General features: G+C 38.5%; 2 protein-coding genes across 6 annotated transcripts in view; both read left to right on the forward strand.

Moving 5' to 3' along the window:
* Nucleotides 1-487: 487 nt before the first annotated feature.
* On the forward strand, nucleotides 488-8676 carry LOC106056212 (uncharacterized). Of its 2 annotated transcripts, XR_008773947.1 has the most exons (8): nucleotides 488-625; nucleotides 1148-1243; nucleotides 1685-1740; nucleotides 2567-2623; nucleotides 3683-3803; nucleotides 4081-4253; nucleotides 4991-5117; nucleotides 5641-8676. XR_008773947.1 is itself a non-coding variant. In XM_013212830.2 (7 exons), the coding sequence occupies exons 1-7, from the start codon at nucleotides 586-588 to the stop codon at nucleotides 5051-5053; spliced, it is 606 nt and encodes a 201-aa protein (XP_013068284.2). In that variant the 5' UTR covers nucleotides 488-585; the 3' UTR covers nucleotides 5054-8676. The 2 variants fall into 2 exon arrangements, 1 of the variants encoding a protein (XP_013068284.2); XM_013212830.2 differs by having other exon boundaries at nucleotides 4991-8676.
* An 8170-nt stretch (nucleotides 8677-16846) lies between these two features.
* Nucleotides 16847-26909, forward strand: part of LOC106056211 (retinal-binding protein-like) — a 34520-nt gene continuing 24457 nt past the window's right edge. Inside the window, exon 1 of one of the 4 annotated variants that reach the window (XM_013212827.2) lies at nucleotides 16847-17053. In XM_013212827.2, coding sequence (XP_013068281.2) covers nucleotides 17039-17053 — 15 coding nt within the window. In that variant the 5' untranslated portion in view covers nucleotides 16847-17038. Of the gene's footprint in view, nucleotides 17054-18249; nucleotides 18274-26909 lie in introns of those variants that run through there. The other 3 variants (XM_013212824.2, XM_056005837.1, XM_013212829.2) reach the window with 3 other exon arrangements.

Raw genomic sequence — 26909 nt, forward strand, 5'->3', positions numbered from 1 at the left:
CTGTTGTTACTACTGCCACTAATACTATCTGTTCTATCATCAGTCATGTCGGTATCAAATATATTCTTTTTTTTTTACATTAGATTTATCCCCAGATTTAGCGCACTGCTTTAATTTTATTTCCTCCTTTTTTTTTGATGGTGTCAGTGTATTATAATATATAACGTAAAAATAGGCTACAATAATATCTTGATAGATTAACACGTAAAATATAGATCTGAATCTTGACGCATTTAATTAGCAAAAAAAAAGTAGTGTCATATCTATCGGATATGAAATATATATGAAGGGAGAATTGGCAACGACAATAATTTAGAAATGATTATGAATTAAAAAAAAAAAAAGTACAAATACAGCGAATGAAAATACAAGAATCTAGCTCAAAGGTCAAAGTTTAATTTTAATTTGTAAACAAGGCAGGTGGTATTACTTAACAGCTCTTTGACGATGACTGGATATAGATCTAGTCTTCTAGTATAGATATCTAGCTGTAGAAAATAATCTAGATTTAGAATCTAAATAGATCTAGAGTCTAGTCTTGATCTAATTCACGCAACCCCCCCCCCTCAAGAATTCTTCAATGGGATGGCTTTAGAGGTCTTATTTTATATCCCCAACGTAATTGGTTAGTAAAAAATCTAACTATTATAATATTATATAACAATTTTTATGATAATTATGATGATCTAGTTTTAGTTATTCTAGTCATTCTACATAGATTAGTATAATAGTAATTTATACTTTTAACTTCAACTTCTATTCTATATACTAGATCTAGATTAATCAATAGGTAATTAGGTTACTAGATATAGATCTATATTATATATAGAATCTAGAATCTAGATCTATACTAGACTATACCTATACTATAGTATAATAATAATAATAATTCTTAGATGTTTTGCAAAATAAACAAAAAGGCATGCTGCATAAATTGAATTGTTCTGATGTATAATGAATAAACTAAAACCTTTTTGCAAATAAAGTCAGGAAAATTACAATTGACACGATAATATTTATATTATCATTATTGTAAAATAATAAGATGAAATTTAAAAAAATAGGCTTCTGCTTTTAGATAAAAGTGTTGAAATTTAATTACTTGATGATTTATAATTTCTAAAAGCTGCTGATCTTTCTTTCATAGGATATGTACGGATTCTGTTAGCTATTGGGGCTTTCCTGTTTTATCATGATCCAACTTGGTTCACCATTCTTTATACAGCATCAATATCATTAGATGGTATGTTAATATTTGTGAGGATGGTTGCATGGTAGAATGGTGCAGGAAAATATGATAGTATTATATTATAGATTTTTGAAAAACTTTGACCTAAATGAAACTGCTGTCTGTATCAGTCTGTGTCAGCTACATCTTATTTAATGATAACATTTGGTTTTATCATAAGCATGGGCCACACTCTTCCAAAGAGTTCTTTTTGATGTCTTTATAATTGTTATGTTTTAAGTTCCTTCAGAAATTAAAAAAAATATTATAAGCTAGTCTGAATTTCTGCATTATAAAAAAAAATATGACATCAAGCTAGGCATATACTTAAGACTAGAAATTGATTCCTTAATATTTAAAACAGATTACAAAATATTGATTCATGTAAAAGATAGAGTATATAATATTATCATTGTCTTTATAATTCTAAATATTAATTTCTTTTCTAATTTTCAGGCATTGATGGTTATTTAGCTCGCAGACTTCATCAATGTTCAGCCTTTGGTGCATGGGTAATTTGTGTTTTAATTTGTCTTTGAACATTAAATTAGGATATATAAACTTTTCTTTACTTAAAAAAAAAATATATATAACTATATTTACTATCATAAATAAATTACTTTTGAAAAGTTGTTTTTAAATCTCACTCTATCCATTGTTAAGTGGTCATCTGAATGTAGTTAATTGCCTTCAAAAGCATCCATTAGGATGTAGGAGCATCACTCCCCATGAACTCTTTGACAACTGAGAAGGATTTCACTCGGCAGACAGCTGTGGACTGGGAGCTCTTCACTCATAGTCTTAGTAGTTAAATACCACTTTCTCTTACCCTCAATCACACTGTATTCATCCACAAAATACAATGATGACCACTTTTGTCATCCAGGGGGCAGAGGACTTTGCACTGCACTAATGTACCTCCTCATATGGCTGGTGAGTTCTTTGTGAGCCCAGAATGTTTGGCTGCACTTTAATCAAACTATTCCTGTCAAGAAAGGATGCTGATAATCAAAGACTAAAAAGAAAAAAATAAATTGCACTTTTTAAAAATGTTTTTTCTTTAGTGGAGTGACTTGCCTTGTCTTGGTTCCTTTGCCCCTCCTTTCTAATTTATACCAGAAGAACATAATTATCTTCTCTTTTGAAGGAACACCTGTACTTAGATAAGACTGAAACTTGGATGAAGAAAAAGAAACTCTTTTAGTGGGTTAAAAGAGAAATTTACTGAAATGATTTTTATGAATAAAAAAAAACAAAAAAACTTGAAAAAAATATATTTAGAATGGCTGTGAGAAAAAATAATGCACAAATTTGTATTTAAAAAATTTCTCATTTCAGTTTGATGTTGTGATTGATCTCTTTACCAGAGGATATCTCTGGTGTGCCTTGTTCCAGGTAACCTCATGATATGTATAAGCTAAAAACCTAACTTTAATCTTTGCAATTCAGGAAAAGTGTCATAAATTTATGCAGTGCAGTGAACTGAAAAAAAAAAACGACAGAAAACCAACATACAAATGCTATAGCTATTTCCATAATTAAAATAGACATATTAAAAAGTGTAGATATATTTGTTGTTCAACCAAATCTCATAACTTATATGAGACTTCTAAAGAACTTAACTAACACACATAAACTAGTACAATCATGTAAAATTACTAGGTTAATCTTGACAGTGTAGGTCAGCTTTGTTGTGAGCTGGCTGACTAAAGTAATGATGATAGTACTATAACATTTGATAAAATAGGCCTAAGTGAGACTTTCAATATCTGAAATTCTATTTGCACTTTGTTAATATTTAAAATGGTAGGAATTTGTAAGTGACCAAGGTATGTTAAGACATGTTCTTGAATAGAAATGGTTGTGTATATGACAATGGCTGATTATGAAACAGTTTTAGGAAAGTGACATTAGAAGTATGTAAATTAGGTAAGATGACATTTTGTTCTATGGAAAATAAACCCGAGTTATCTATTCTTTATTCTATATTTTTTGTTTTATATCTTTGCTCTATATTCTTTTACAAAGAGCTCTCAACAGCTGTTTGCTTATAATGTCCCCACAACATTCTCAGTCAAGTTTAATCTTTGCTGAAACTAATGAGGGACTTTGTCTACAATGGCTATTTGATGCTATGTCAAATGTTTTGGCCAGTGTTATTATGATATAATGGTTTATTTATCCTTAGCAGGACTCTTGCCTATAAGGTCTCAGTGCTCCCATGTGCTATAACAACATAAACCCTGTCACATAGCTTAGTCAACAGTTTGATGGTTACACAGGTCTCTCCTCATCTGGAAAGATTTTTTTCTCTGGATAGCTTTAGTTGTTTTTTTTTATACATTTTTTAATGTTTTTTTCCTGTCTTTAAAATAATTTATAATTACATAGAATTTTGTTATATTGCTCTACAGTTATATCTGTGTATACCTAATTCTCTTTCACATTATACAGGGAGGATACTTGATAGCTTGTCTGGAATGGATGACGTTCATGTCCACTCATTCTAGAGGGGAACACTGGAAGATTCCTAGGGACAACTTTCCATGGCTTGTAAAGAATGTTATGGCAGATGGTTAGTACTATTAGTCACACTTACTGGTCCCACAAAGGCCACATCCAAGTTCTTACATAGAATTCACATTTAGTCATGAAGTAGTCATATAGTTTGTCAATATTGGTAACAAAGAAAACAGCAATCCACATATAGTAGTCATATTGTATGTCAACATTGATAACAAACAGAAAAACAGCTAGGTGGAAATATCAGCGGTAATGCAGTCTAAGGATTATTGAAAATATTTATAATAAGATCACTTAAAAATGCAATAACTTGTTTGTCTATATTGCAGAATTCAAAACACATTTAGGATTCTTCACTGTTGGGAGTCTACACCTGTTGCCACTTTGGCTTTATATTTCCAATTCCCAGTTGTTGATGAATGTTTTAATCTTTCCTGAATTCATACAAACCTTGATATTGGTTGTCCTACTTACTGGCAGGCTGTTATGTAGCATGGTGGAGGTAAGATACTTGTTAGCGTGTAACCTTTAATACAAACTCTAGATAATTGACACAATATAATGACAACGTTGTGTTGCTTGTTGTTACAATGAGGTTGTGTTGATCAACCAATGCGTTTCTGATGTTATAATTTCAGAATCGCTCTACATCTTCTTACCTTTTTCTGGAACCATCCAATCTCCCAACCACTCCTTCTATGTTATTTTTAAACGGAAATTCTGTCAACAACATACATCTATTACCTTACGATGCAAATATTCAATCTAAAAATAAACTAGTGCAAAACTGCTTTACGTTACATGACACTAATATTCTTCAACTGAATTATGTTTAGGAAGTATGAGTGAATAAATAATTGAGTAGTATATTTATATTTTGATGATGGTTCATTAAAAAATATTGAAATTTGTAAATATGATTTTCTATCCAGTAAAGAGTTTGTATTTAACGTTTATTGTTTGATACACTAATAGATAAATATAATTACTTATAAAGATCTTTACTTATACTGAATGATTAGAAAATTTAGGTAGATAATTTCTTTAAATGTCATTAATTAAACAATTTTATTGAAATCTAAATCATACAAGGGACTTTTTCAGAATCTTTCTTAGAAACAATCTAACACACTTCATTTCAAACTGAACATTGTTTACTTCATTTACTTCATTCTCAAAAATGTGTTTAATTTATTCAAAGTTCCATCAGCTCATTTATCTCTGTATTTTTTTCTTCAGTTCTTTTACATCAAAGCACATATATTATACCTCCTAAATGTGAACGACCAGCAGCAAGGCTGAACAAAACAAAACAGCTGTTACTGAATTGAGCAACAAGAGAACAGATGTGCAGTCTAAACAAAATGTAACTACAGGAAATGTTTTCAATATGACAGAATGAATACTTAAAAGACACTAATGTATATGTATATAGTCACTATGTGCAATAGTTGGCTTGATGGGGAATTCATTCTAATTGTAAACTGTGAGAAGTAGGTCAAAGAGTAGATCCTGCTACATTGTCTTTCAATATGTGGTTCAAGTCTAACTGATCATCCCCCCCCCCCAAACTTAAATGTTTGTAATTCATTCAAAATTGTATTTTTTTAAAATTCTATCTCACCTTTAAAATAGAAAGCATGGGTAACATTTGCATTTAGTTCAGTCACAATTTGAGTTAAGAGGGTGACAAATTTGTCAGGAAATTCAAAAAGTTACGCTGTGAACCTTTGAACAATAAATAATAGTTGTCTCTCTCTACCAGTTATGTGCTTTGTCAAAAATAAAGGTTCACAGCAGTTAGATTTCATTGTCAAAGAAAGAGAAACAGGTGCTCCTAACTGAAACTGCCTTTATTACAATATTACATAAATTTGTTTATTCAACAGTTTTGGGGATTTTTTTTACAAATGGAGGCTAGAACTCTTCCAAAATGGCTGAAGTTTTGTATCAACAATGATGATGACATAACTTCTAAATTGTTTTTTGTATAAAGTGTTTAAAAAAATTCAAGGTAATAAAGCAGGGGTTCTCAACCTGTGGGTCGCTGCCCCCTAGGGGGTTGAATGACAAATTGCCAAGGGTCGCCTAAGACCCTCGGAAATTTGGAATTTTTGTCTATTCATCATTGAAAGTTGTTTTTTTTTTGTCAATTCTAATGTGCTGTAACCAGCAGATTTGAACGCTACTTGGTATTAAAACTATTTCATATCCCTTTCTGTTTAATATTGTGATGCACCTTCTTCTTCCAGTTCCAAGAACAAATCTATGCGAACCAAGGTTTTCCAGCTTTTAGTTATTAAGTCCAAATTCAGATGCAGAATTTGATTCGTTGTGCTACTAGATTCTGTGGAACGGAAACAAGCTCAACCTTCGCACTATCATAGGTGTGTTTGTAAATACTGTCACTATTTCTGTAACAATGTAGTTTACTGTATCAAAGATTGTTAACCACACTTCACCATATTTGTCAAATTGTCACTTAAGTGTGTATATAGTGAATATGCAATAGAAAAGTAAATAAGTGTAAGTCGGAATAATAACCCTTTTTTTAATTAATTTAATTATAACCAAAAAAATTTACTGTCGCCGCTTAGTTGGAAATTATATTAGGGGGTCACGGAACAAAAAAAGGTTGAGAACCGCTGTAATAAAGAATCCATTTGTAGAGATAATGAAGACTACACATGTTAATGTCATGAGAATCCACCTGTAAGGGAAATGAGAAATCTAGTAAGGTTAATGATGCCATCCACTTTTTTTTCTGTGCACAAACTAATGTAATTAACTAAACCACTTTCTTTTTTCTTTCAATATTTTTTTTTAAAGTCTGTATTATAGTCTAATCATAATAAAATAAATTCATTATATTTTATGTTATCTGCAATTAATAAATCAGAATTTTTACTGATTTATTTTACACTGTGAATGAAATTGAGTGCTGAATATGTCTTGGTATTTTTAGAAGTTCAATCCAGGGACCTGAATTCCTAAGTAAGCTCTTGTTTAGAATTTCTCTTTTCAAATGAAAATACTTTTAATCCTTAAAGTAGAAATCTTGAAAAGAAATGCTATCAAGCATTAATTAATTAATAAGTCCTAATGCAATACTGTATTCACCAGAGTGCACTTAACATGAAGCTTGTAACTTATAGACAGAACAGTCTTGACCCCCAAACAAACTAGTCACTTCTATTTATAGGTTTCAAACTGAAACTTCTCCCAGTGGATATAACATAAAAACTTTGCATTTACAATAATTTACTACCTTTACATGTTTACCATTCTTTGTAGAAATTTGAATCTTCAAGAAACTCATGTGTAAGTAAACTTCCTTTTTACACTTCTCCCGAGACATTGACATGTACACATGCTTTTTTAAAAAATATTTTATAAATTCACCTAATTTATTTGCAATTTTCTAATGGGATCGTCTGACATTTTACAGCCTTGATATTTTGTGGCTCCATTAATATGACTATATAATTTTCTGTAGCCTTATTTACTGTTTGACTTTTTTTAAAATCCTAGAACAAATAAATTTATATATATATATATTTATAATTTATATTCCAATGTTGTATTGTTATAAATCTCTAGTATAACAAAATGTTGCATTAAAGATTATCAAAAATGTTGCTTTTGCTCATCACAAAAGTTATGTAGTTTAGTTTAGCTTGACATAATGCCTGCATGACAGAAACAAAATGCACTGTTCATCATAGCTACATGTTGCTGTTTCATTGCTTATTTGCTGTTTTATATAAATGCTGTATATCTCATTGCAATAGAGATATTTATAATTTCTGTGATCCTAGTTACCTTACTTCATGACATACAAATGTTGACACTTGTATACCGGTACATAATTTAAAATGCACTTGTCAACCTTCTTTTTTTTTTTTTTTTTATTTGTATTGTTTCTCCTTGATGTTCAGGTTTTACATTTTTGTACTCGTGATATTCAGGAAACTTTATCTGCATAATCAAGAAGGTGTAATATGGACAAGAGAAAACTTTTTTTTAAACATTTTATTTATACTAATTTAGCATCATTTTTTTTTACTTTGTTAATTATTGCTACATGACTATTAAATCTATTAGCAAAATATGAAATTTAATGATGTATCGATTCTATCAACATGCTTGATTATTAATGTTTTGCATCAATGTTTTACAGTATATGTTTCATGTAACTTCTGAAATATTCTTTTATCATATTGTGATACTCATACCAAATGATATTTTTTTAGTTCTGCTCAATTTCCATAAATAATCAGTATTTCGTTATTTATATTCCTGCACACTCTTAAAAAAAAATTTACATATCACATTGTTTAATTAGCAATTTTGTCCTTTTTATATTTCTTTATCATTTTCTCCCTCAAAAATGGATAGATGTTTTCTCTAGTTCTATAGTTTTATTGGTTACTTGACAGGTTTTTTGTTCATGTTGTTTATCAACTATCTCCTAAACGTCGTCTGCCCTTTAGGCAATAAGGTCTCTTAGAGGAAATTTATTTTACTTACTTTTTGTATAACAAGGCAGATAGCAAAAAAAAATATTTTTTTTCATATTGCATTTTTAGCTAAAGACTTTGCCCTTTGATTTTCAAAGCAAAAGAGAACAAAATTGAATCCTGCTATTGCAGTGGGAAGGCTTTAAAAAAAGGCTGAAGATAAGATTAGATCTACCCCTTTCCTAGTCAAGATGGACCCCCATTTCCTGGCTATTCATTTTCTCTTTTCAACACTTGGATTCATTGTTGCTACATTCCTTAAGAAGCTAATTGTCAAAACATCCACTCTATGTCTATCCATAATGTACATTGAATAGAACATTGAAATGTAAACAGTCTTAGTTATAAAAGAAAATAACGTTGCAATTGATTTTTCATGCTTTATAAATACATTTAAAAAGGGTTTCAGCTGTGTGTAATTATGAAATCTAGTGTTATTTTCCTCGAAGCAGGACGTTTTGGCGCCGCCGTTTTGGCCCCGCCGTTTTGGCGACGGGACGTTTTGGCGCGATATACATTATGTACGTTTATTGTATTATTTCTTTTAAAAGAATTATTCATATCTATGTTTTGCACGAGTGTTTGTGTTAAGACATATTTTTCACGTACTAAATGTAAATGTGTGTTTGTTTTTCACATCATTTTCTTTAATAAACATTTTGGCTTGTGTATGTGTGTTTATTAAGAGGCACACTTTTATTTTCAAAAAGTTTTTTAAGATATTACTTTAAAATTTAAAAAAAAAAAAAGAAATAAAAGACAAAATGAAACAATGATGGACTAAAACTTGATGCAATTATTTGTTTACATTAACATTGGTTTATTTAATGACTGTATGGTATCTCCACTTGCTAATAATAAGTAAAAATATAATACATGTACCATGTTTCTCAAAATACCTCTGTTGATAAGTTTGTACAATTACATTGATTCTTTTGTCTGTGTCAATATACTTTTTTCGTTTAGAAGGCGGCTGGTCTCCCCGGATATATTGTTCATATATAAGGTCACGGCCTTTCTGGACAGCTCGTATTCCATCAATGAATTTCCATAGGGTTGGGTGGCTCATTCCAAACTCGGCTTGTAGTCGCCGATGTGCTGCTTCCACAAAATTGTTTGTTTGATTATCCCCATTTAGTGTTCTCTGATAGACAGACCACATAGGAGGATGAAACAGAGCACATCGTCGTGTTCTACTGCGGTTTAGACGTCCAATATAAGTGTCCTCAAACCAGTTGATTATCGGAGTAAGATGTAAAGGCAGCTCATTTGCCAGAGTTTCAACAGCCATATCCAAGTCCTCGATGGGAACAAATGCTAATGCAACTATCATTCTAGCTGCCAAAGCAAATTCTGGATCATTGTTATACATTGAAAGAAGATTTTCATCTGCCAATTTCTTTCGCATATTTTTTGTCAGATGAAACAAGCAGCCAAGTATTGCACATAACGGATATGTTGACTGAAGAGCTCCGATAGCAGCCTGCTCAAAGTCCATAGAAACAGATGAAGGGTTAAGATCTGGCCACAACTCTTTCACTGCTTCAAACATGATTAGTGAATGGTCCAAACTACGCGAGCTTATAAAGACGTAGGGGCGAAGAGATTGAAAGAGAGGGGTAGACCTTGGGCCGCTCTCGGAATTAAAGATTAAGGATTATAAATTCGCACCTAGGAATGTCAAGTGGAGTGCTAGAAACATTATCGTCTTACGCGTGAGAGAGGGGAGGGGTGGAGGAAAGAGTATATACAAGGAGTGAAATGTGAGCAGAAGAGAGGGGGCGGGATAGGTGTCACATGTAATGACCATTCCCAAGGAGATGATCGCCAGACGCATGACGCCAACGACCAGTGCTCGGTGCTGGTCTTGTCTTCATTTGTTTATCTCTACCTGCGTTAATGCGAGATGTGTTACAGTGTGACACTTAGCTAATTCGCATATTACACTAATGTCAAATAAAAAACAAAATCTTTTGGAAAGAAATCCAAAAATGTCATCCAGAACTCACATATAGCATGTCATTACCATTCAGGAATCTGACCTATTATAGGCCTATATTCATGAAATAGCAAAACCTTTATGATTAAAAAAAACCAATTCTCTGAACGGTGTTAGAATTCATACTATACATACACTATTATGGTAGAGTCAAATAATTATTATTATAAAAGTTACGTGCGTATTAAATTATCGTCAAATGATATCTCGCGCCAAAACGTCCCGTCGCCAAAACGGCTCGCGCCAAAACGGCATCGCCAAAACGGCGGCGCCAAAACGTCACGTACCGATGTTCCTCTGGATTTTGTATATTCTGATTTCATTTGTTTTATTTTAACGGATTCCTTATCCTCTTGTAATTACAACGAAACTCTGCAGTGAATAAAACACAAAAACATCCACCAATAGAAATTTCAAATAAATCTAAAAAGAATAAGCTTATAGTTTTATCACAATAAGATATATTTGTTAAGCCAAATTATAATTAAACATTAACTGAACTTACTCAACCAATCCCATTAGATGAACCCTAACTTTAGTCTTGCTTGCTTACTTTCTATGGAATGTTAGAGATCTAGTACGGACAATCTGCCACGAACAAACAATTCAGTGGAAGGATGGCATCATTCATTTCAACTGTCTATTGACGGTCATCACCCTAATGTCTACAAGTTAATCTCTCACTTCCTCAGAGAACAGGAGAACACTGAGAACAAGATTCTGAGGTACAATGCTGGAGAACGAAGTAAAGCTACAAGCAAGATTAAGTACCTCCAACTTAACAGACATCTTGCAGCTATATTGGCAATGTAAGCCACGGATGGAGTCTCTGCGGTTTCGTCTCTGGCGACCAATATAGTTGTCCTCCCAAAAGTCATACAAATTCCCTTCATCTGGCCGAGTATCATTTAGTTCCTCGAGGGCAGTTTTTACATCGGCAGGTAGAACAAATGAGATTACTCAAACATTTGGCGAGATAAGTGATCGCCAGCTGAACTAATCCTGCCACATCTAAGTTTGCCAATGTTGCTGCAAGAGACTCCCTGGTTTGATCCGCAGATGCCTCAGATAATCAAGATTTTTAATTTTACTATAACACATATGTGTAACACACTCATCAGCATACCCGACCCTTGAAAGGGGTCACCACACTTTAATAACATATTTTTAGAGCAAGTTAGGCTATACATCTTAAACATCGGTGAAAAAGGGAAATGAGATAAAATTTTAAAGTAAACTCTTTCTCCTGCAAATATGACATATTTCTAGATCTAATGATATTGAAGACGATAGAGACATCAACTAGAAATGTTGCCCATAATCTTCACGTACATAAATCCGGTACTTTTAGGCACATCATATATAAGTTGGCGCTATTTTGTCGGGTCACCGATAACGATATCATCAACACTTAGCCTACAAGGATATCATCAACACTTAGCCTACAAGGATATCATCAACACTTAGCCTACCTGGATATCATCAACACTTAGCCTACCTGGATATCATCAACACTTAGCCTACAAGGATATCATCAACACTTAGCCTACCTGGATATCACCAACACTTAGCCTACCTGGATATCATCAACACTTAGCCTACCTGGATATCACCAACACTTAGCCTACATGGATATCACCAACACTTAGCCTACCTGGATATCACCAACACTTAGCCTACCTGGATATCATCAACACTTAGCCTACCAGGATATCATCAACACTTAGCCTACCTGGATATCACCAACACTTAGCCTACCTGGATATCATCAACACTTAGCCTACCTGGATATCACCAACACTTAGCTTACCTGGATATCACCAACACTTAGCCTACCTGGATATCACCAACACTTAGCCTACCTGGATATCACCAACACTTAGCCTACCAGGATATCACCAACACTTAGCCTACAAGGATATCACCAACACTTAGCCTACCTGGATATCACCAACACTTAGCCTACCTGGATATCACTAACACTTAGCCTACCTGGATATCACCAACACTTAGCCTACCTGGATATCACCAACACTTAGCCTACAAGGATATCACCAACACTTAGCCTACCTGGATATCACCAACACTTAGCCTACCAGGATATCATCAACACTTAGCCTACCTGGATATCACCAACACTTAGCCTACCTGGATATCACCAACACTTAGCCTACCTGGATATCACCAACACTTAGCCTAACTGGATATCACCAACACTTAGCCTACCTGGATATCACCAACACTTAGTCTACCTGGATATCACCAACACTTAGCCTACCTGGATATCATCAACACTTAGCCTACCAGGATATCATCAACACTTAGCCTACCTGGATATCACCAACACTTAGCCTACCTGGATATCATCAACACTTAGCCTACCTGGATATCACCAACACTTAGCTTACCTGGATATCACCAACACTTAGCCTACCTGGATATCACCAACACTTAGCCTACCTGGATATCACCAACACTTAGCCTACCTGGATATCACCAACACTTAGCCTACCTGGATATCACCAACACTTAGCCTACCTGGATATCACCAACACTTAGCCTACAAGGATATCACCAACACTTAGCCTACCTGGATATCACCAACACTTAGCCTACCTGGATATCATCAACACTTAGCCTACCTGGATATCACCAACACTTAGCCTACCTGGATATCACCAACACTTAGCCTACCTGGATATCACCAACACTTAGCCTACCTGGATATCACTAACACTTAGCCTACCTGGATATCACCAACACTTAGCCTACCTGGATATCACCAACACTTAGCCTACAAGGATATCACCAACACTTAGCCTACCTGGATATCACCAACACTTAGCCTACAAGGATATCACCAACACTTAACCTACCTGGATATCACCAACACTTAGCCTACCTGGATATCACCAACACTTAGCCTACCTGGATATCACCAACACTTAGCCTACCTGGATATCATCAACACTTAGCCTACCTGGATATCACCAACTTTTAGCCTACCTGGATATCACCAACACTTAGCCTACCTGGATATCACCAACACTTAGCCTACCTGGATATCACCAACACTTAGCCTACCTGGATATCATCAACACTTAGCCTACCAGGATATCATCAACACTTAGCCTACCTGGATATCACCAACACTTAGCCTACCTGGATATCATCAACACTCAGCCTACCTGGATATCACCAACACTTAGCTTACCTGGATATCACCAACACTTAGCCTACCTGGATATCACCAACACTTAGCCTACAAGGATATCACCAACACTTAGCCTACAAGGATATCATCAACACTTAGCCTACCTGGATATCACCAACACTTAGCCTACAAGGATATCACCAACACTTAGCCTACAAGGATATCACCAACACATAGCCTACAAGGATATCACCAACACTTAGCCTACCTGGATATCACCAACACTTAGCCTACCTGGATATCACCAACACATAGCCTACAAGGATATCACCAACACTTAGCCTACAAGGATATCATCAACACTTAGCCTACCTGGATATCACCAACACTTAGCCTACAAGGATATCACCAACACTTAGCCTACAAGGATATCACCAACACATAGCCTACAAGGATATCACCAACACTTAGCCTACCTGGATATCACCAACACTTAGCCTACCTGGATATCACCAACACATAGCCTACAAGGATATCACCAACACTTAGCCTACAAGGATATCATCAACACTTAGCCTACCTGGATATCACCAACACTTAGCCTACCTGGATATCATCAACACTTAGCCTACCTGGATATCATCAACACTTAGCCTACCTGGATATCATCAACACTTAGCCTACCTGGATATCATCAACACTTAGCCTACCTGGATATCACCAACACTTAGCCTATCTGGATATCATCAACACTTAGCCTACAAGGATATCACCAACACTGACTGGTGTAACCCAACACTGAAATCCTATAGAAAAAAAAAAGACAGTCAAATCTAAAACTAGAAATACGAACCAATCCTCTTAGAAAATATCATCGTAAATATGAAATAAAACTCTAAACAGGGTCAAAGAGTCCTACCAAAGAATAGTTCCAAGACAACAAGGCTGCATGTCCCCTAGCTTAAAAACCCAAAAAACTTTTCCTGACCCGAAACACGGCTTTTTCCATATAGTTATAAATTAGAGATGGCGAATAGCAACCGAAACTAAGAGATGTCAACTGGCGTAACAAGAAATCATGACGTAGCGACAGGGAAATAAAAAAATTCAACATTAAATAACTCCAGTTGCCAATGACGTCATCGAAACTCACCCAGCACCTAGAAAGAAACGTCGCACTATAGAAGAAAGCGGCGCTCTCATTTTGTGTACCATTTTATATCATACGAAAACTATCAAATAATCTCCACACCAAAATTAACTGCGACAAGGCTCCAACAGAAAGGGCCCGGGAGCCACTTCACGCGGTGCAGAGGGGCGCACATGTTCCCATTTATCTGGGACCCAAATATTTCTGGTGGCAAGCCTGATGGATTACTTCTAATATTTCTTCATCTTAAAGGGTGAAGAATCTCAACACATGTTAGATCTTCTAGATAAAATAAATTATAAATTCTAGTTTCTACTTTCATGCTTATAGCATGCTCAGAGCGCTATGATCCAATCTTGTTTGTGGACCAGTTGGGGGGGGGGGGGGGGTTATCTGGGAGAAGGTTTTCCGTGCTGCCTTTTTTTACTCGAGTCGGGTGTCGAACCTCGGGCCCCCTTCATAGGTAACCAAGCCAAGTTCAAGCGTACTTAGCCTCTCGACCCCGCTTTCCTAGATCTAGAGGTTTTATTACTTCTTTTGAGTAGAATTGTTTAGGTTTCAGGTCTGAACACATTGTGATGGAAAAATCAAAACTAAAAAAATCATGATTTGTAGTATTGGAACAGAAGTTACTACTAAATATAGAATCAGATAAACGTTCAATTTAAATGTTTTTAAGTAAGACTTTGTATTGCATGGAACGAGTAGGTCTGGGTGGCCTACGCATGTGTGTGTGTGTGTGTGTGTGTGTACGAGGGGAGGCTAATCAAGTTAAACATCTTAAACTTTTCAATAATTTTGCTATTGCTAGTTGTACACCCCCACCTGCCATCATAGAACACACACATATTGTCCTCACAGGTAAATCAAAGACTAGAGACTAAAGCTTTATTTGTACTAGGCCTGCCTAGGCTAATGAAATGCCTTTAATGCAACTCAGAGAGATGTTAAGTCAAACCTTTTCACTTGATCAAGTTTCCGCTGGTGTTTTTTTTTTTTTTTAGGTCAATTCTATCTGCAGACAAACATTTAAGACACTTCAGCCTCGGTTTGAATCTCTGACTCCTCCATGATTAAACAGAAGTTGCGAGGCCACACTTGTCTCTTATTCTACAACTACTATTAAACCAAGGAATGTTTTAATATAAGGACGAAGATGATTTCTGTCTAATCGACTGTCTTCAACGATTTCTTTTTAGAAAAAGTAAAAACAACTCAAATGTGGCTGGTGAGAATAAAAAGAATTACACAAAAAATCGGACTTAAAAATGTACAACGTTAGGGTTAGGTGTGCAAGTATCCATGCTGGTCAAGAGTGATTTCCCTGACCTTTCGAAACAGAGAGTGTTTATGGAATACAAACTCGAACAGGAAGCTTCATTTTGCTTATAAACTCTCATGTCCCCACTGCAATACCGTTTTTTCGGTCAGCAGCTGTTCTAAGCAGGATGTCATTCTATAATCTCCCTTGAAGTGTAAGATGTCTACACTTTGTCATCAGATTGCGATGATACATCATAATCTCTCTGTCATCATAATATGGGATGCAAGAACATTGAACACGGTCTTGTCCCTAACGGAACTTCTGTAGCAACTAATTGAACAAATACAACCTATTAGTTACTATAAAAAGGGGTCGCCAAATATAAGCTAATTAGATATATGACACCGTCAATGTTTTTATTTTGTTGGCCGATACAGCAAAGGGCTTAGCAGAGAAGCGAAATAATCAAGAAAAGACCTTTGGTTGAAAATGACCTTTGATGTTATTTATATCATCAGTTTACTAACAACTTTATTCTGTTGTCACCACGGGTATCCTTATCTATATATATATATATATATGGTGTATTTATAAATCAAGATGTCCGAATCGCAATGAAAAAATAGAGGTATGATCATGTTGGAATTTTTTGGGAAGTTTGGTTTAAGTTTAAATTTTAATTGAAACAATAATACAAGAGTAACAAATTATTAGAACATATCTGGTAAAAGGTAAAAGCTAGTTGGTTTTGATAATTTAAAGTTATTTTTCTTGAAAATAAAAGATCACAATATTTTCCACAGAAGGCTAAGGCTGCTCAATAAAAAGCGATTTACAAAGTTATTAAACTTAACCCCAGGAGAAGAGGTCATGGCCATATTTGCACGAGACAACTGGACACTGATAATGCCCAACTGAGTACCTGACCCAATGACTCTCAGCAGGTGATATTTTCACCACACACACTTCACTGGGCGTGTTGTTGTGATCCGATTTTTTTTTTTCGAAAATAAAACTTCTGTGCTGATTGCTACACGGCAGAAAATTGTTTCATTTCATATTTCTTTTCTTAAAAGCTAATGGTTCTTTCAATGAAGAGATCGCACAATCAATTTACGCGACAAGATTTATTGCAGTGTTCTTTGTCAAGCCTTTATCGGTGGTGGTTTGACTAATTTTTAGTTCAAAAACTTCTTTGGTATGTTCAAGAAGAAGGTGAGTCTCTACGATAGAGATGTGGATGTGAATTTTTTGGGATCGTTATTTTGAAGGCCAAGCTGAAATGACTAAGAAAACAATCCTAGCTTACGCACTTCCGGTCTCTCTCATTTTCAGTCGCTCACAGTTTGTTTTCTGTTTAGAGATTATTCAAGTCTGTTTTCTACTTTCAAGTTTCCTGAATCTTTTCCATCTGTCGAATTTCGCTCCCTCTTTTTCAATGTTTACATAATTAGGTTAACCATTGAAGTGCTGAGCTTTTTTTATAAGAGTGCTTACAAAATGGAATTACAATTCTAGTGTTTAGAGTTTAGAGGCTAAACTACCAAACGCGTCTTAAGGGTTAAGGAGGCGCGGTGGCTGAGCGGTAAAGCGCTTGGCTTCCCAACCGGGTCCCGTGTTCGAATCCTGGTGAAGGCTGGGATTTTTAATCTTGGGATTTTTGGGCGCTTCTGAGTTCATCAAGCTCTAATGGGTACCTAACATTAGTTGGGGAAAAGTAAAGGCTGTTGTGCTGGTCATATGAAACAGATGAACACAAGGTCTGAAAGGGAACTTAACTTTTTATAATTAGGTTAAAATATCTCAACTTCCTGTTCAGTTAATCTCTCTATCTCCCCCCTCTCTCTCTCACACCATCATAGACAAAACCCCCAAAGACCCTTTTTTCTGTGGGGGTTGGGAGAGGCCAAGTGGTTAGTTTATCGTTCATCCAGTGGCGTAGCTAGCGTGGGGGAGGAGGGGCGAGAATTTGAGAATCTCCCGTACACCACTTGAGTGTTTTTACATTAAAAATAAATATTAAGCAAAATGCAGGGGGCTTCCAAAGAGATCAAGCCTCCGGGTCTTCAAACGATGGAAAATTCCTAGATGCGCCCCTGCGTTCATCCTGACCTTACTAGTCTTATTATGTCATTCTTTTATTGAAGAAACCTTAAAAAAAGCTCAACGTATTCTGGTCAATATTTAAAACCTACAAGTTTTTATTACTGCCTAACATTAAGATAAAGACTAGTATTTTTTTTTACTAATTAACATGATTCGATAGCCTGTTACTGTTATGGCTCGATAAGGCATATGTCGCGAAAATTTGTTTCATTAAAAAGGAAAGTTTAAAGTTTTGCTTAGAGACTGTGACGTGACTATTAAAAACAAGACAAGGATTTAGGAAGTGTAGCGAAAGGTAAACAGAAGACTTTTGGCAGATCTGGAGTAAGGTCGGCTTTAGTTTCTGAAGTAGATATTTAGATAATACGACATTCGACGGTTCCCTTCATTAAGTATTAAACTTCTTGTTCGACATCGTTTATCAGCGTCGACTATCTTTATATTGTTGGCCTTTTGCCTGTATTATGTTATTTGAGTGTTACCTCCGGTTAGACTTAACTGCATAAGACAGTCACATAGCGCAGAGACGCCTAACATTACTGGTGAAATATTCTCTAGAGTCCAATTTATGGTTCCAATACTCTTTTTCCAGATGTGTTGCTCCTTGACCTAGTACGTAACATAATTTATGTCTAGCGGCTTTAGCTCATCAGAGCCACGTGATATAGTCACGTGAGAGCACTAGTTTACATTTCAAAGACATATTTTAGTTCACGTGAATGTGAATAGTTTTTCATCTCAACTAGGCGCAACCTGAGATGAACTCCTATTGAAAAATCAGAGCAGGAAGGACTAGTCCTCCCGTAGTGCTCTGGCAAGAAACTTAGCCGTCCGGCGTAGTGCCTCATAGCTACCATACAAGTCGAGTGACTGCACAGGCAAGTCCCCCCTTAGCTCGCGGAGCTGGGGACACTCGTACAAGACATGCGACACTGTTTCGACGCTCTCTCCACAGTGACGGCATCGGGAGTCAAAGTTAGTGCGGAACCGGGCAAAGTATGCCCCAATAGGACAGTGTTCCGTCCTGCACTGCGCAACTATTGACTGCTCTGACCTCCTCAGTCGCCACCATGGATCGTCGCGATCTGGGTGACGCATGCGCTGCCAGACACCACGTGCTCTGTCGGATTTCTCCCAGGACTTTAACCACTTCTCATGAATGAGTGCTCGGATTTGTGCCGTTGCTTGTAAGTACGTGCTTGGTGCTTCGAGGTGTGTGGCTGCCATTGCACCCTCCCTTGCGAGGGCGTCTGCCGTTTCATTGCCCCTCACGCCGCAATGTGAGGGCGCCCACTGCATATAAACGACAGCTCCAATAGCTCGGCGGATGTTATCTGCGGCGCCGATTGCCTCTTCTATTACGGGCGACCCTCCCCCGCCGCCACCCATAACTAGGAGACTGGAGCGAGAGTCAGTGACCAACACCACCGTAGTGGCGCTAGTCTCGCGTTCGAGCATTCGGGCCCTAATGGCCTCGAACGCCCTAGTTATCCCTGTAAGTTCGGCATCCATGGAGCATGCAGCGTAGCCGCATGGACCAGAGAGCCTATCTGGTTCAGTCCGGTCGGGGTAGACAATAAGGGCCCCATACCCCGATCTATCGGGGTCCCTCATTACCGACCCATCGGTATAACAGAATATGGCATCTGATGGGTAGGATTTTATAGTTATGGATGCCAGATGTTGGAGAATGGCAGGTGTTAATCGCCTCTTGGTGGCTCCCTCTTGCCCTAACAGGGACAGGTTTATTTGTGGGGCCGGCAATCTCCTCCACGGAGGGCACGTACTGATTCTCCTAATAGGGATTCTATCAGTGGAGAGTCCAGCTGTATTTGACAAATTGGCCGCTATATGTAGGAACGATCGCATTTTAATGCGGTTCCTCTCTCTCCACTGTCGCACTAAAATTGAGGTGGGTAGCCTAGAGTCGCCCCTTTTATAGCGCTCGTAGGCCGTAAGTACTGCCCTCTCCCTCCTAAGATATAAGGGTGCCACGTTTGTAAATATTTCAGCAGCGTTTGTTGGGCTTGTCCTAAAGGTGCCACAAATGAACCGTAGAGCCTGTGCTTGTACCCGGTCGAGTGATTCGAGGGCAGTTTTACTAGCGTATACTTGAACTGTATAGCTGTATTCGATTTGTGATCTGACTGCCCCTAGATACAATGTGCGTAGCATGTCAGCTTTGGCACCCCACTTTGTGCTGGCCAGCTTTCTTAATAACGCTAACTTCTCCGAGGCTTTTCGTTCAACTTCCTGGACGTGCTGGAGCATTGACAGTTTTCTATCCAGGGTCACCCCTAGATATTTTGGCGTATTTTCACGCTGGAGTCGCAGCCCACCGAGTTGAAGCTCGAATGGAGCCTTAAGGATGTCGATTCCTAGGCTGAACAGGGACCAGGTCGTTTTGGCAACGTTTATCTGAATCTGCCATTTGTCGCAATACGAGGAGATGGTATGGAGGTCTGCTTGAAGTGCCGCCTGAATTTGGTCGGCTTTCTTCCCGGTTGACCAGAGGACAATATCGTCAGCATATAGCAGTTTTTTGGACCGTAGTGAGCTGGGCAAATCATTAAGAAAGGCTATGAAAAGTGTACAGGACAGGGCAGAGCCCTGAGGCAGGCCATTAAGTTGTTGTTTTGGCTTGCTAAGGGAGTGCTGGTATTTTGTACGTGTGCTCCTCCCTGACAGAAAGGATTGTATCCAATTGTATATCTTGCCCCGCACACCCATAGCTCTTAGCTTAAGATAGAGGCCTTGCTTCCACACACGATCGTAGGCCTGTTTTAGGTCTATGAACACCGCGTATGTGCTCTCGGACCTCTGGAACCCGTCGGCCACCTCCTGTGCGAATGTCGTAACCTGATCGATCGGGCTCAAGCCTGCCCTAAAGCCGGCCTGTTCTGGCGCCAGGATACCGGCACTCTCAAAGCACCAAACTAGCCGCTCGTTAACCATTCGCTCAGCAACTTTGCCAAGGGTTGAGGTTAGTGAAATGGGTCTGTAGGACTCCACGTTAGTCGCGTCTTTTCCCTTCTTAAGGACTGGCACAATGACAGCACTCTTCCAGGCCCCGGGCAGTCTGGACTCTGCCCAGGTTCGATTCATAAACTCCAGGAGTTTATCTCTCGCAATGCCCCCAAGGTGTTTTACCATCTCGGGGGTAACCTTGTCTGGCCCCGGAGCTTTTCGATTTTTGCACTTAGCTATCGCTCTGTCCAGCTCAGCACGACAGAAGGGCGCGTTGCACGTTGCTTGGCTTTCCGGCTCATCTGGCTCCCTCTCGAGCCTCTTACGTTCTTTGTTGAGGGCTTTGGACGTGGCAGACTTCTTTTCGGGCTTGCTGATTTTAGCAAAATGTCGATTCAACAAGCCGGCCATTTTGGTTACCGTCGAGACCGGCCCTCCGGGTGACAATAGAGGGGCAGCCGTTCGCGCTGTGTCTTTGGCCTCTAGGTTTCGCAGAAGACGCCAGGCTTTCGAGGTATCCCGAAGATCCATCCCGGCGCAGGCAGCGTTCCAATGGTCCGACCGGACGCGTCGGGCCAGTTCACTCGTGGCTCTGCAGAGCCGATTGTACTCCCGCCGGATTTCAGGGGTACCCTTCCGTTCAGCAAGCCTCCGGGCTCGCTTACGTCTCAGGACCAGCTTATTCAATTCCTGAGACCACACGCGTTTCTGCCTTACGCCAGGATAAGTCCGCGGGACAAACCTCTTGGCCGCACCCAACATAGCTGCTGTTATTTCGCCGTATATGATGTCAACGTCCCTATCCTCCACTGCAATATTCATAAGGGCAGTGTTGACTGCTGCCTCGTAGGCTGGCCAGTTCGCCTTGGTGTAACTCCATCTACGCGGGGCTTTTGGGGTTACACCACTGGCCTCTGAGAGGGCAATTGTGACTAATATGGGTCTATGGTCACTTCCAATGTCATCTAGGACTTGAAACTGAGTATGTGATTCTAGGTTAGCTGTGATTAGAGTAAGGTCTGGTCTAGATTGGCTGCCATTTCCGGTATGGTATAGAGTTGGGGGAGTATGTTTATTTTGCAGACAGAACAAATTAGAATTATTTAGCAGTTCATGAATTTTATGTCCCGATGAGTCGGTTGAATCATAGCCCCACTGCTGAGACTTAGCATTAAAGTCTCCTGCGATGACGTTGTGAGTATTGATATTAGTACAGTCATATTCGAGACTAATTTCATGCTTGGGGGGGGGGGGGGGTTATACAGATTAGTTACCGTGAGTTTGCGCCCTAATTTATGTATCTCGAGGGTGATGGCGTCGGTACGCCCATGCACTCGTGGACCGGGGACTTGTGTAGCAACCAGATTGTTGCGTACATACGTGATGAGCCCTCGGCAGTCTGTGCATTTGCACTTAAATGCAGTATAACCGGTGATACTGGCATTGCGTTTGCCAGTTAGTGTCTCTTGTAGTAAAGCCACGTCTATTGCCCTCTCGTGGAGGAGTTTTGAGAGCTCTAACACCTTTGGGATGACCCCGCAGATGTTAATTTGTAAGATCAGGAGGGACCTTGTGTTTATGGGCTTAGTCCCTGGAGTGGGTTGGATCCCACTAGTGTCAATTTGGGTTGTTTGTGGGCCGGAGGCTCCCGTCACTATTTCGCTTCCAGTCATATTTGCCTGCGGTGTATCTAGGTCCGCAGGAGGTTGTGGCAGACTTCCATCAACCTTATTCGAATCGGACCTCCGAAGGAGGTACGAATGCAGTGTTCGTTGAGAAGAGGACTTAGGTGGAGGAATTTTAGCTAACTTTTCACGACCTGACAAATTCCCCCTCATCGAGGTCGCGGGGCGACTAGTAGCTGACTTTTCGTGTCCAGGCCTGACGCCCACTACCCGGCGCACGGAGCCTGTTCGGGTCTGCTCGTGCCCGCTTTTTACTGTGTCTGTGTCAATCATGGTTGTATGGTTAAGGCCGTTGGCGGCCTTAGTTACTGCTCTAATGCAGCAGCGTGCATGGCCTATACTTATGTCGCCACTAAGGGCAAGGCAGAGACCTGCCCAAGCAATCACCGCCACAGATTGGCATATAAGTTTCCTGCGAGGCAGGAGTGGGGTGGCACGCGTTTCTCGATATTCCCAGTGTCAGAGTCGCCATTGGTCGCGGCGGATTCCTCCACTAGCGCGCCAGGGAACGGGCTAGTTAGAGCCTAGCTCGTGGACGCCGACCGGTCCGCCCGACGCAGCCCGCTAAGGCCGCGCCAGTCAATCCAGTCTTTGCCCAAAGTGAGACCCGCGAATCAGCCGAGTCCCAGGAGAACCCGACCAACCCTCGAGTTGGTGTCCAGCGCTATCCGCTTTTCGGAGAACCCGTGGTCTCTTACTAACCGTTGCCCCGGGGCCCCACAGGGGGGGGGGGGGGCTGGACATAACCCCTTTGAGTTCCTTTTACACTTGCCGGCTGCTCATTCATCAGCGGCAAGCAACCAGTACCCTTGGCCACTCCCAGAGAGCGGAGTGTTCACGCGGCGACCACGATGAGGTGGTACTGGAACGCCGCGAACAACTAGGCGCAACAGAATATGGGCCTCATGATAATTGTTGTCTCTTATTGGTTGAAGTCGCTGCGACTACAAATTAGAGTTAATGTTTGAAAAAGTTCCTAACCCAGCATGTGCTAAAGAAGCGTGAGACGAACGAAACTGAATATCAAGGCCTACACGTTTTGTTTTCTGGGAGATTTACTACCTTCTGTATTGTAGGTTTCAAATTTTAACATAGTTTATTTTGAGCCAAATATGTACATCACAGTTTGGACTGCGTATTCACGTGAAATACTGCAATTAATGAAACTCTCTTGACATGCTATGTATTCATTTCATATTACAAGAAGTAATTGTGTTTACCATAATATTCAGCGGGACTGTGGATGACTGCAGTAGAACGAGCTGTGGGTCAGTTATTTGTCAGCCAAGTTACCTGAATTAAGTTGGGGTTGGGGGAGCAAATCCTAGGTTGTGTGCATTAAAGAATCTCCCTCATGCAATCCTATTACCTTTAGTTCGATCGATGTAATTCTTATCTGATTGTCCGAAGTAGCCGCCCTTTGAGAGAGTCAATAGCACGCAAAAGTCGAGCAGAGTTGATAGAGCTCTGGCTATAAGACATGGTGCAGGGCTGTAAAGTATTTGGTAGAAATGAGGCCTGGTAGAAATTATATTTGGTAGAACTGAGGCCTGGTAGAAATTATATTTGGTAGAAATGAGGCCTGGTAGAAATTATATTTGGTAGAACTGAGGCCTGGTAGAAATTATATTTGGTAGAAATGAGGCCTGGTAGAAATTATATTTGGTAGAACTGAGGCCTGGTAGAAATTATATTTGGTAGAAATGAGGCCTGGTAGAAATTATATTTGGTAGAACTGAGGCCTGGTAGAAATTATATTTGGTAGAAATGAGGCCTGGTAGAAATTATATTTGGTAGAACTGAGGCCTGGTAGAAATTATATTTGGTAGAACTGAGGCCTGGTAGAAATTATATTTGGTAGAACTGAGGCCTGGTAGAAATTATATTTGGTAGAACTGAGGCCTGGTAGAAATTATATTTGGTAGAACTGAGGCCTGGTAGAAATTATATTTGGTAGAACTGAGGCCTGGTAGAAATAATATTTGGTAGAACTGAGGCCTGGTAGAAATTATATTTGGTAGAACTGAGGCCTGGTAGAAATTATATTTGGTAGAAATGAGGCCTGGTAGAAATTATATTTGGTAGAACTGAGGCCTGGTAGAAATTATATTTGGTAGAACTGAGGCCTGGTAGAAATTATATTTGGTAGAACTGAGGCCTGGTAGAAATAATATTTGGTAGAAATGAGGCCTGGTAGAAATTATATTTGGTAGAACTGAGGCCTGGTAGAAATTATATTTGGTAGAAATGAGGCCTGGTAGAAATTATATTAGGTAGAACTGAGGCCTGGTAGAAATTATATTTGGTAGAAATGAGGCCTAGTAGAAATTATATTTGGTAGAAATGAGGCCTGGTAGAAATTATATTTGGTAGAACTGAGGCCTGGTAGAAATTATATTTTGTAGAAATTATATTTGGTAGAAATGAGGCCTTGGAGTAATTATATTTTGTAGAAATTAGATTTGGTAGAAATGAGGCCTGTTGATAATTATATTTGGTAGAAATGAGGCCTGGTAGAAATTATATTTGGTAGAAATGAGGCCTGGTAGAAATTATATTTGGTAGAAATGAGGCCTGGTAGAAATTATATTTGGTAGAACTGAGGCCTGGTAGAAATAATATTTGGTAGAAATGAGGCCTGGTAGAAATTATATTAGGTAGAAATGAGGCCTGGTAGAAATTATATTTCGTAGAAATGAGGCCTGGTAGAAATTATATTTGGTAGAAATGAGGCCTGGTAGAAATTATATTTGGTAGAACTGAGGCCTGGTAGAAATTATATTTTGTAGAAATTATATTTGGTAGAAATGAGGCCTTGGAGTAATTATATTTTGTAGAAATTAGATTTGGTAGAAATGAGGCCTGGTGATAATTATATTTGGTAGAAATGAGGCCTGATGGTAACTATATATTGATAGAAACGAGGCCTGGTAGAAATTATATTTTGTAGAAATTATATTTGGTAGAAATGAGGCCTTGGAGTAATTATATTTTGTAGAAATTAGATTTGGTAGAAATGAGGCCTGGTGATAATTATATTTGGTAGAAATGAGGCCTGGTAGAAATTATATTTGGTAGAAATGAGGCTTGGTAGAAATTATATTTGGTAGAACTGAGGCCTGGTAGAAATTATATTTGGTAGAAATGAGGCCTGGTAGAAATTATATTAGGTAGAAATGAGGCCTGGTAGAAATTATATTTGGTAGAAATGAGGCCTGGTAGAAATTATATTTGGTAGAACTGAGGCCTGGTAGAAATTATATTTGGTAGAACTGAGGCCTGGTAGAAATTATATTTTGTAGAAATTATATTTGGTAGAAATGAGGCCTTGGAGTAATTATATTTTGTAGAAATTAGATTTGGTAGAAATGAGGCCTGGTGATAATTATATTTGGTAGAAATGAGGCCTGATGGTAACTATATATTGATAGAAACGAGGCCTGGCAGAAAATAGATTTGGTAGAAATGAGGTCTTGGAGTAATTTGTATAATATATATATATATATATATATATATATATATATATATATATATATATATGTGTGTGTGTGTGTGTGTGTGTGTGTGTGTGTGTGTGTGTGTGTGTGTGTGTGTGTGTGTGTGTGTGTGTGTGTGTGTGTGTGTGTGTGTGTGTGTGTGTGTGTGTGTGTGTGTGTGTGTGTGTGTGTGTGTGTGTGTGTGTGTGTGTGTGTGTGTGTGTGTGTGTGTGTGTGTGTGTGTGTGTGTGTGTGTGTGTGTGTGTGTGTGTGTGTGTGTGTGTGTGTGTGTGTGTGTGTGTGTGTGTGTGTGTGTGTGTGTGTGTGTGTGTGTGTGTATGTATGTGTGTGTATGTATGTGTGTGTAAACCTAATTAATTTTTTTTACATTCTGACCCTTCATTCTTCAGGTAGACGTTTATTGTACTCTAGAATAGGTTCTTCCTGGAATTAGTGGAAAAACTGTTGAACCCCGCGCTGTGAACCTCCCCAGAGTGATTCGGGGCGGAGCCAGGCACTATTTGCGGTATTTAAAAAATGCATATTCTGACAGTGCATTATCCTGCTTTAAAAAAATTTGAGATCAGACACTTAATCTGCTATCCTTACTTACTCAGGACTCCACAAAAATCTGTCACTGGCAATGTGTGAAGCCTCTTTCCACCTGGTGTCCACTGCTCTGAGGTCCTCTATGAAAGTGTGGCGAAAGTTATACTAGGATGTCCTGTTTGCGCTTTCCTCGTAATGGCATCCATGTTATCGCAACTCTTGATATGTGTAATTCATTTTGTTTGAGAACATGTCTGTCACAACCTAACTAAGAGGTCGACTCCCAGT

The sequence above is a fragment of the Biomphalaria glabrata genome, chromosome 12 (genome assembly GCF_947242115.1).
Source record: "Biomphalaria glabrata chromosome 12, xgBioGlab47.1, whole genome shotgun sequence".
Classification (NCBI taxonomy): domain Eukaryota; kingdom Metazoa; phylum Mollusca; class Gastropoda; family Planorbidae; genus Biomphalaria; species Biomphalaria glabrata.

Excerpts from the sequence above, each read along its gene's own strand:
- LOC106056212 (XM_013212830.2), top strand. The coding sequence starts at position 586 with ATGGCTTTAGAGGTCTTATTTTATATCCCCAACGTAATTG. Across the intron at positions 626-1,147 it reads TTATATCCCCAACGTAATTG|GATATGTACGGATTCTGTTA; the intron begins GTTAGTAAAAAA and ends TTTCTTTCATAG. Across the intron at positions 2,624-3,682 it reads TCTGGTGTGCCTTGTTCCAG|GGAGGATACTTGATAGCTTG; the intron begins GTAACCTCATGA and ends CACATTATACAG.